This window comes from Nicotiana sylvestris, chromosome 3, assembly GCF_000393655.2.
Source record: "Nicotiana sylvestris chromosome 3, ASM39365v2, whole genome shotgun sequence".
In the NCBI taxonomy this organism is placed as follows: domain Eukaryota; kingdom Viridiplantae; phylum Streptophyta; class Magnoliopsida; order Solanales; family Solanaceae; genus Nicotiana; species Nicotiana sylvestris.
Window position 1 is genome coordinate 142,100,059 of NC_091059.1, and position 10,461 is coordinate 142,110,519.

The 10,461-nt window shown below is 36.3% G+C and overlaps 1 protein-coding gene across 1 annotated transcript; it reads left to right on the forward strand.

The window, feature by feature from the left end:
• Nucleotides 1–1,684: 1,684 nt before the first annotated feature.
• On the forward strand, nucleotides 1,685–9,171 carry LOC104211308 (hydroxyproline O-galactosyltransferase HPGT1-like). Its single transcript, XM_009760347.2, has 12 exons — nucleotides 1,685–2,097; nucleotides 2,181–2,244; nucleotides 3,188–3,237; nucleotides 3,328–3,518; nucleotides 5,583–5,646; nucleotides 5,724–5,796; nucleotides 6,177–6,300; nucleotides 6,468–6,555; nucleotides 6,673–6,723; nucleotides 8,213–8,284; nucleotides 8,367–8,479; nucleotides 8,671–9,171. The coding sequence occupies exons 1-12, from the start codon at nucleotides 1,985–1,987 to the stop codon at nucleotides 8,691–8,693; spliced, it is 1,026 nt and encodes a 341-aa protein (XP_009758649.1). The 5' UTR covers nucleotides 1,685–1,984; the 3' UTR covers nucleotides 8,694–9,171.
• Nucleotides 9,172–10,461: the final 1,290 nt, after the last annotated feature.

Below are 10,461 nucleotides of genomic sequence, written 5' to 3' on the forward strand. Positions count from 1 at the left end.
CCATTCTGTTGAGGTATGGCTACACAAGATGTTTGATGCAAAATCCCTTGGGAACCAAGGAAGGCAGCCTGTTGAGAGCCTTTACCTAGTTCAAATGCATTGTCTGTCCTTAGTTTCTGGACCTTCACCCCAAATTGCCTTTCAACCATAGTGAGAAAATCCTTCAAAACTGAAAAGGAATTAGACTTTGTGCTTAATAAAAAGGTCCAACTTCCTCTGCTAAAGTCATCCACAATAGTTAAGAAGTACTTAAAACCATTATAAGTGGATTCCTTATAGGGTCCTCATGTATCAACATGAATTTTCAAATGCTCTTTTGGAAGTAATTTGACTCAAAGGAAAAGGAATCCTAGTTTGCCTAGCTTGAGGACAAATATCATAGAAATATTCAAAATTAGGAAAACTTGAAATAAAACTAAGATGCTTCAGTGATGAAAAAGGCAAATGCCCCAATTTAATGTGCCAAAGGTTTACATCAGAAGCTGCATTGGCAGAAAAAGGAAAACCAACTGAAACTTGACTAAGAACACTTTGATTTGAAGATAAAAAAAAATTCTCCTTTGAGCTAAACCTATCAATATTAGGCTGCAACAGATATAATCCTTCCTTTTCTTCACCAAAAACTTGAGCCCTCTTCATTAAAGGGGCATGCAAGAGACATAGATTGTGAGTAAATAAGACTATGTAGTGAAATTGAACACAAAACCTATTGACTGATAATAAGTTATATTTGAAACTGGGAACATGAAGAATATTTTCTAAAATGAATTCAGCAGAGATAGGAATTTTCCCAATATGTGTGACCGTCACCTTAAAAGAATTGGGCAGATTTATATGTAAGGGAACTGGAAGAGGTTTTAAAGAAATGAAAGCATTTGAATCAAAGCGCATATGTTCTGATGCTCCTGAATCAATTATCTAAGTGTTAGTGTTGAAAACTGAAAAATAACTTCCAGTGTATTTCATAATAGTACCAGCTACTGCATTTGTGTTGATTTCTGAATTGAAACTCCCTGCATCTGGAACTTTCACTTGCTTTATTATCTGGATCAATTGTGAAAATTGATCCTTGGAAAGGTGCTGACTTCAGAATAGTTGCTTGCATCCTCTCCCTGTTCCCCTGTTATAGCTCCATTGCTTCTGAATTAAACTTGGGAACCTCTAGGATTGGTGAATTCAAAATCTTTAGGAAAACCAATGATTCTATAGCAATCGCCCACGATTTGACCCAAAAAGAGGTCTTAAGCTATATTTGGGATTTGAAATTTTGGTTTTTAAAATTTCCCAAAAGCTAAATTTATCCTATAAACAAACACATATTTGAATTTTTTTTCTTGAAAAAAATTTCCAAAAGTTATGGCCAAACGCCTACTTAATTTTATAGCCCCATTTTGTGTACATGTCGGAGATTGAGAAGAATTGAGGTTCTCGATTTACACATTCAAGTATTTACTTTTCTCATTTTTTGTTTTTTCAAAAAGAAATGGTATGAGTACTTTTTTTTGCTCAATGCAACATTTTTCCAATATTAGAAAAAAAATTGCTTAATTTACTTGGAACCGGGACTTAATTTATATTTGTTGTGAAAAAAGGTCATTTTTTTGGTCTAAAGAGTGAAATGAGGCAATATTCTCAAAATACTTCAGTCACATTTCTTTCAATTCTAGTGATCTTGAGAAAATTCAAGAAAGCAGGTGAGCTAGTATAATGGAGCTTTCCACCCAGAAAAACTTAAAAAAAAAAAAAGTATAAAATGAAATGTAGTCCTAATGGGACCCGCCTACCCAATTCGGACATAACCGCCCCATTGGCTCTGAAATCCACATAGACCCGAACTGAAAACTTTCCTTAGGCGCCACGTGAAACCGCAGCGACAACATCACTCACTGAGTCAATGTAAATGAACCAGTTGGACTCCATTACTGTTCGGTTGGATCGTCCAGATTTATAAACTCTTTTGCCGGATTTGAGATTTGAGAAGAAAATGCAGAGCCGGGGATCCAATGCCCGGTTCTCAGGAATGGGGACGCGATCCCCGATTTCATCTCTCATGCTTGCCATGTTCGCTACCATGGCTTCCTTCTATGTCGCCGGCCGGTGAGTTTTCTGACTTCACCGGAAATTTTCTCGCTAAAATGTTTTTTGAGTGCACTGATTTAGCATTGTTGTTAATGCTACAGCTTATGGCAAGATGCACAAAACAGGGTTTACTTAACAAAAGAGCTCGATAGAATAACCGGTCAGGTATATTTAATCTTTACTTCATTTTTTATATTTCTTATTTTTTTTTTAATTGGACATGGAGTGCTTTTATTTTTTGGATTTCGTGTTATGTTGGACTGATGTGAGTTGTGTCGATTGTACTTTGTCAATGTAATGGCTCTTTAATTTGGATCCACTTGGCGGATCCAGGATCTTAATTACTAAACACGCCTATTACTTTGTAGCATTGAGTGCATACTTAGTTTGATATCTATTTTTGAAGGGAAAAAAATTTCATATGGTTCAAATTGAGTATAAGTAGTTGTGATTGCACCAACTGCCCAATTGTCTCATCCGGCCTCGAGCTTGTGACATAAGAAGAATTTGTCTGGAATAAGTGTCATTTGGTAGATCACTTGGAAGCTTGTAGTGAAAAATCATTATTGTCCAATGTGATGGTGTTCAACATGTAAAGTTCAAAGAAAACACCTCCTTGCTTTCATTAAGTTTGGAATTTTAGGCAGTAATATATATAGCAACTGATGTGCAGACTTAAGGTCTGGACGATGAAGACAGTAAATGTTTTACTAGTAGCAGCTTACATCCATTCTTGAACAGACCCTCGATTTTGATGTAAACTTTGAGCTGTAATCTCAATTTGGTCGCACAAGAATAGTTTGTGTGGCACATATGTCATTTAGCAGATTGCTGGGAGGCTTGTGAAGAAAAAATCATTGTTGTCCTACTGCCTACATGATTAGTGTTCAACATATGTAAAATTCCAAGAAAGAGCATTTGTGGTGTGATTAGGTTGGGCATTTTAGGCAGTAATATCTAGCGATAGATATGCAGTGCTATTCTCTGGGCTGGAATGAATTCAGTAAATACTCTTCTACTAGCATTGGTTGATGTCCATTCTTGAGCAAATGCTCAATTTTGATTTTTGTGCTTTATGTGGAAATTAATATTTCTGCTTAATTTCCAGGGACACTCTGCAATATCTGTGGATGACACATTAAAGATCATAGAATGCAGGTTCCAAATTCTTCTCCTCTGAGTTGGTGTTAATAGATGTTGCATTTGACAAATTGTGTACTAGTTTAATTAAGAATGTTTGGTTATTAGGGAGCAAAGGAAGAAACTATCTGCCCTAGAGATGGAACTGGCAGCTGCTAGACAGGAAGGATTTATCTCCAAACAATCATCAGATATGAAGAGAACTAATGAAAAGGGTCCAGTAATAGTAATAGGAATTTTCACAAGATTTGGGCGCAAGAACGAGAGAGATGCTATAAGGAAGGCATGGATGTCAACTGGTAGAGTATCAGTTTTTATTACGTATCTTGCTAATTTATTGCTCAATCTTCACATAAATCACGATGTTCTGGATTCTCATACTGTTTTTTTTCTGCCCCTCCACCAGAAATGAAATGCCACAATTTGTCTAGGCATGATTAGTTAGTAAGATAAATGAAAATGAACATTTGTTTATCTTTACAGAGGAGAGAAGTGGGTGGAGAGAGCTTGTTGGAGTCTCTAGTAGCTTTCCAAAATTCAAGAATATAATTGAACAACATTGTATTTAGAAGTGGATAACTACGCCCCTGTAAATATAATTTTGATTCTATCATATAACAAGGTAAAACTTCTTTTTTAGTAACATGGAAACCGTTCAAATAAGCTAATATGAAGTACGGTGAAACTTGCAAGAATCTATTGGTAAGAATGGTCTAAGAGAAACTTCTCTTGAATATCTCTCAATCTTAATTCAAAAGGTAGATCACAAAGCTCTTTCAATTACTTTAAAGAAGTACCAAAATAAATTAAGGCATGCGTTGCAACAATATTCAATATTATGCTCCTCCTCCGATTAAACACGATAATGAATAAAATCACAACTAGAATTAAAGCTCTTCCAATAAATTCAAGCAGTCAAACAATAATCAAATCCATAGATAACAATCAAGTCACAAAATCATGTCAAACCCTATGGGAAACTACTCCATAATTATGGAGGGAGTCATCACAAATAGAGTTAAAGAATAAGAAAACATCAATCTAACGTTACAATCCAAACTCCCGTATTGAATTGATGGAAAGATGATGAAATCTTGTGTCTTTAAGCCTCCAATCCTCTCCAAAAGCTCCCAAGATCAAAAGTCCCTTCAAAAACGTGTTTCTAATGTATTTATACCAAGTCAGAATGCGCCTGGACCAAACTACCCTCTTTGAGCTGAAGTGGGAAACCTGGAAACTTTTTACACTTCCGGCATCGCACAGTGTTACGCAGGATGCGTCGCGTTAGTGTATTTTGCTCGATTATAAACTCTCTAAACTTAGCTTGTCTGACAAACTTTTGTACTAATGCGTTGCTCCCTGCCACGCGCTCTGCATCGCATTAGTGTATTTTTCTGTCAGACCCAAAAACTCCAAGTCTCTGAACTTCTCATCTGACGAACTTTTGTGCTAATGCGATGCTCAATGCCACGCCTTATGCGACGCACTAGTACATTTTGCTCTAGTCCTTGCGCTTTCTTCCAACTTTCGTATGCAACGCCAGTCCACGAGCCCCGGATGCGATCCCGGTTTAATTCCTTGGGCTTTTACTCAGACTTCAAAACTCCAAATTATTCGATTTAGCTTCACTTTACCTTTTTAACTCGGAATCATTTCCTGCAAGGCATAAAACACGTAATAAGTGCAAATCACCATCATTTAAGCTCAAACACAAGTAAAGTACAATAATTAGAGTGCTAAATACGGCTAAAATACGGAATTCTAGCCTACCATCAACGACTTAGAAAGAAAAGGTGAGATACTGAATTCATGACGGAGAAACAATTTGTTCCGGATTAGAAAACTTATAATTCCAACAATTTTAGTTTGACTTGAAAGTTATTTATTGGAAATTTCATGTGAGATTCTTGATGTCATGGTCCTAGAGGTTTAGAATCTGCATATCTGCTCGAAGTATTTCTTATCACATTATTTTAATGCATCCCGGTGCAACTATGGAAAAAATGAAGGAAGAGAAGGGCATTGTTTCACGTTTTGTCATTGCAATTTTTGGGGAAAAAAAAATAGTATTTGGAGTTGAGTTGAAAAATGATATTTGAAATTTGAAATTATGTTTGGACGTGCATTTCACGTGAAAAAATATTGCAGTTTTATGAGTGGGATTTTTTTTTATTTTAAAAACTCATTTTCGAAAATTTTCCAAAAACTTGCAAAATTTCATAGACAAGTATATTTTTGAAAAAATATTTGGAAAAAAAGAAATTTTTTTATGGACAAACAGGTCCTTGATGTCATGGTCCTAGAGGTTTAGAATTTGCATATCTGCTCGAAGTATTTCTTATCACATTATGTTATACATTCAGGTGCAGCTTTGAAAAAAATGGAGGAAGAAAAGGGCATTGTTGCACGTTTTGTCATTGGCAGAAGGTATTTCCTTTATGGTTATTACCTCTTTTGTTGTGAGTATGTACAAATTTGTTCACCCGTTTGCACTCAATTTGCAGTGCTAATCGTGGAGACAGCTTGGACAGGAGCATTGACAGTGAAAACAGTCAAACTAATGATTTTTTTATTCTTGTGAGTTGTAAAAGTGGTATATTCTATTTTTATTCAGTAAGTTCATTTTCCTCGTGCTTGGTAATGGAGGCAGTTGTTGGTTCCCAGCCAGCGAGTGAAATATGTGTTTTCTCATTGTATACTTGGCAGTTGGCAGTATCAAAGATGTTTTCTTGAGATGAATTCATCTTTCGTTGATTTAATTGTTCGTATCAGTTACAAACAGTTCAATGACCAGCATGGATAACCTGAGCAGCAACTTTATTTCCTATAAATCCCAAATACTTTTTCGACGAGTCTGAACCGAAAGATATTGCGGTTAAGCCCCAAATAGTCTTCCCAGCTTGAGAAATTCAGCCAGGCATAGTGGTGTTTAGCTGACAATAGCATTTTTTGGACAGGAAAATCATGTTGAAGCTCCCGAGGAACTCCCAATGAAAACAAAGCTGTTTTTTGCACATGCATCAGACAGTTGGAATGCTGACTTCTATGCCAAAGTCAATGACAATGTCTTTGTAAACCTTGGTATGAACAATGATCAGCAAGCACTATAAGCTAACTACTAAGACCACCTCAAGAACTTGCTAGAATTTCTTTTTCATTAAAAAAAAGGCTATTCTTATGCAACTACTTGTTCTTGACGTCTGTCAACAAGTTAACATAAGCTTCAATAAAGTGTGAATATGGTGCAGATTCCTTGGGAAATACACTTGCGTCATATTTGAGTGTCCCTCGTGTATATATTGGGTGCATGAAATCAGGCGAAGTTTTCTCTGAGAAGTAAGTGTCGTTGAATAACTCGGCTTATTGATAATATTCTTCTGAACTGAAACTGTTGCATAAAAGTGCTTGAGATCATCTTTTATGAATATGATCAGTCTTACTTGATTTTGACAGGGGCCAGAAATGGTATGAACCAGATTGGTGGAAATTTGGAGATGGGAAAACGTAAGTTTCTCCTGCCCTTAAGGAAGTGCATTCACTCGTCTCTGTGTTACGCTAGTTCTAATTTGTTTGCTGTACTCCTCATATGAGAGGACTATCAGTAAGAGGGTTGGTATCCTTTTTGTTTATTAGTAGAACTGCTCCTGCTCTGCTGCATGTTTCCCTTGAAGCTAGACTGCAGAGATTGACTTTTCCAGTTACCTGATTTGCTTGCGAGGCCAAAATTTTCAAATCAACATAATTCAGATTTTTGTCATTTCACAGTTTGCACAGTCCCTGCACCCGGGGGCGGATCTATTCAGTAGGTATGGGGTGGTACGCCACCCGCAAATTTTGGTCAAAACTTTGTATATATTATGTGTATATGTATAAGAAAATGGATAAATTCAGTTTTTGGCACCCGGGTGACCAAAAGGCCGTAAGGTGCCAGCGGTGATTTATCTGATGTTTCACCTAAGAGACGGGGGTTCGAGTCCATTCTGGTACATCTTTTATAAAAGTTTTTTAAGTTGCTGCATTTTATTATGCCTCCTAGAGAGAGAGTGTGCTCAGTTTGAACTTTGAAGTTCCAAATATTGTTAAAAGATTGAGTTGTGCAATTGTCAGTTTACTTCCTTGGAAAGGGCACGAGGTTAAATTTATTATCCGTTTACCAGCTTTTAGAAAAATCGAAATCCCGTTAGATTCATTGTTTTGAACTCTAAGCCCCCTAACTAATGACCTAAGCAATGTATAATCTTTGATTAATAATTATTTTGTTATTTATTTCTAGCACGTTAGGGTAGTTATTTCAATATGTATATTACCTTTTTAATATCACTATTTAGTCTCTCTTTTTTTGGGATGCAGCTTGTTCTTTAATGGGTTGGATAGAGCTTTCGTTTTTATTAAGTGTTCCTAATTCTTGTGAAATGAGATGGAAAAAATTTTGACACCAAAAATTCGTATTGAATGTCATTCTTTTCCATCTTAAGACGGTGTCAATACGGAATAACTCGAACTAAAATACCAAAATACATCAAACCGGCAGAATGATATCCTATTAGGCTTGTGTTAATTACAATATTTCTACGTTTAAATCAGTGTGGCACCCGGTATCACCAAATCCTGGATCCGCCTCTGGCTGCACCTACTCTTAACAGATTAATTAGTGGTTGTGCATTTTCTCGGAGAGATATGAAGCCTCCATGCACACTTCCCTCCCAAACCCCAAAAGAAACCGTGTGTGTGTGTATATATATGTCTGTAGTTAAACATACACATGCATAAAATCTAGCTTCAGGAGCTTAATCATGGTATTTCCTGGAGCTGAAGCCAACTTTCAAGTACCATAATTGCTTTTGCGCAAATCTGAAGTTCTTTTTTCCCCCCTCTTTACCAGTGTACTTTTATCTGTTTCAAATTTTCCTAGTATTTGTAAGTTGGGAAATTATTTATCTATTATGAGAAGATAACCAAAATCGCAAATTTCTTTTCTGTTTCTTCCTTTTAGGTACTTCCGTCATGCTTCCACAGAGCTGTTCGTAATATCTCAAGCGCTGGCTAGATACATTTCAATAAATAGGTGAGTTCTCATTCCATGGCATTCAGCACCATGGAGTGTGGATGACCGATTATCGAATTGTAATCCATGGTTTGAATTACAGATCCCTACTCCGTATTTATGCACATGATGATGTCAGTGTTGGGTCCTGGTTTATTGGTGCCGATGTCAAACATGTAGATGAGAGGAAGTTTTGCTGCTCGTCTTGGTCATCAGGTCTCTTTATATCTCTCTGTTTATACCAGTATATTCTTGGACAGATTGAATCATGTTCTCCTATGAAATATACTGTTTAGCTAGCTGCATAATGATGTTTGAGTTCGGAGGAGCAAGGGAAGTGGAATGAAGTTTCTTTTCATGGACCAATTTTTTGGACTCCTTGATGTAGCCTGTGATGTGTTTTGCAGGAGCCATTTGTTCGGGAGTGTGATTTAACTTAACTGAAAAGTTCGGAAGGCGTTTAAAGTGGCATACTTGTTGAGTCCCTTGCTTCGCAATTGCTAGCATAGCTTCATGACACTTGGGTTTTGTGGACTCATCTCTGTCAGGCATTCTTCAGGAGTTCATTCCTTTATCAGAAAATATATGTAGATTGCAGAGGTGCTGAAATTGTGAGGATTCTTTTCTGACATAAGTAAACCCAAAGTACATATGATGTATGTATAGGCTTCTATCCTTTAGGAAGTCAAGTATATTGTTTTACCCAACCCCTGGCTTGTGAGGGACAGACACTAATCTTACCATATTAAGCTATTGTTTATTTGCTTATTCTTTGAGAAGCGAAGGGGATATGTATACTTGAATTCATCTGTGAATTTTGGGAAAATATACTTTCTTGTCATGAGGAGTTCATGTAGATGGAATTGCGGAAAAGAAAATGACCATTTATTATTTTTTTTCCACTCTCATAGTTGCTTGTTTTTGAATCATTAGCCAGTCTACAATTATCAAGTGTGTCTACAGCTTATATTGAGTCTGGTGAATTAGGGGTGGGCATCGCTCCGCTCGGTTTGGTTCGGTTGTGAATATTATCGGTTTAGCATATCGGTTATCGATTTATAAATATGATAAATCGATAATCGAACCGATAAGATATCGTTTATCGATTATCGATCATTATCGGTTCGGTTATCGGTTTACCCGATAAGATATAACTCAATCTAGATATAAGCAAAAAAGAGACAATTCATTAGAGTTAAAGCAAAAAAGAGAAGAATTCATATATAATATACTACCCATTTCTACGTTCTGGCCACAACTAATGTTTGAAGCATGCTTCATTTTGACAAATTAATAACAATTTTTTTGTTTTCTACCAAAAAATTGAATTTTGAAGAAGAACTGAATTAGAGTCTGAAGAGTGAACTGTGAAACTTCAATCTTGAATGCGGTTGGAAAAATTAATCTTGAATGCAGCTGGAAAAATTGGGAGAAAAAGAGAGAATGAAGCCCTAGATGTATTTATATACTTAAGGGTAAAATCATAATTTTATTAAATCTTATTGGATTATCGGTTAACCCATTAAGAAACTAGGCAAACGAGGCCCCAACCGATAACCCAATAGTGAAAAAATACTAAACTGTTATCGAACCGTTAACCCAATAACCCGATATCAATACCCCTATAAGCTTTTTTCGGTTCGGACTATCGGTTATACCCTATATATGCCCAGCCCCGCGGAGAATCGATATCTTGTCCATGCAAGGCGAGCTAGCACTATTTGCTGTAGCTTTATGGAATTATTTTGAAGGCTATCTGTTGTCTGGTCCAACTGGTTAACTATCAAGGAGGCACTGAGACTGCATTATTAAACTATGACTTTGTTGTTGTTTTCAAATTCATTTCATGTTGGCCCTAATAAATCAAAGTCCTTCCCATTCACTTCATATTACAGTTAATTTTGCTAAGATTGACGGCACCATTAACACCAAACGTTTTTTTCTTTTTGATCATTCTCATGTGTGAATCGAAATAGAAACGCTTTTATCCCATGAAGGGGCATAGACCATTTTACTCGATGATTTTTCAAGTTCTAATATTTTTCTTTCTGGAAACTGTAAGTCATCTAAAAATCCGCATTTCAATATGCATCTGGCGTAACTATTCCTGGGAGGTCACTTTTTTTTGGCTCAATTACAATTTAATAACAAGTTAGTAATCTTACATTCTAGTAAAATCTTCAATAATTGTATTTCAT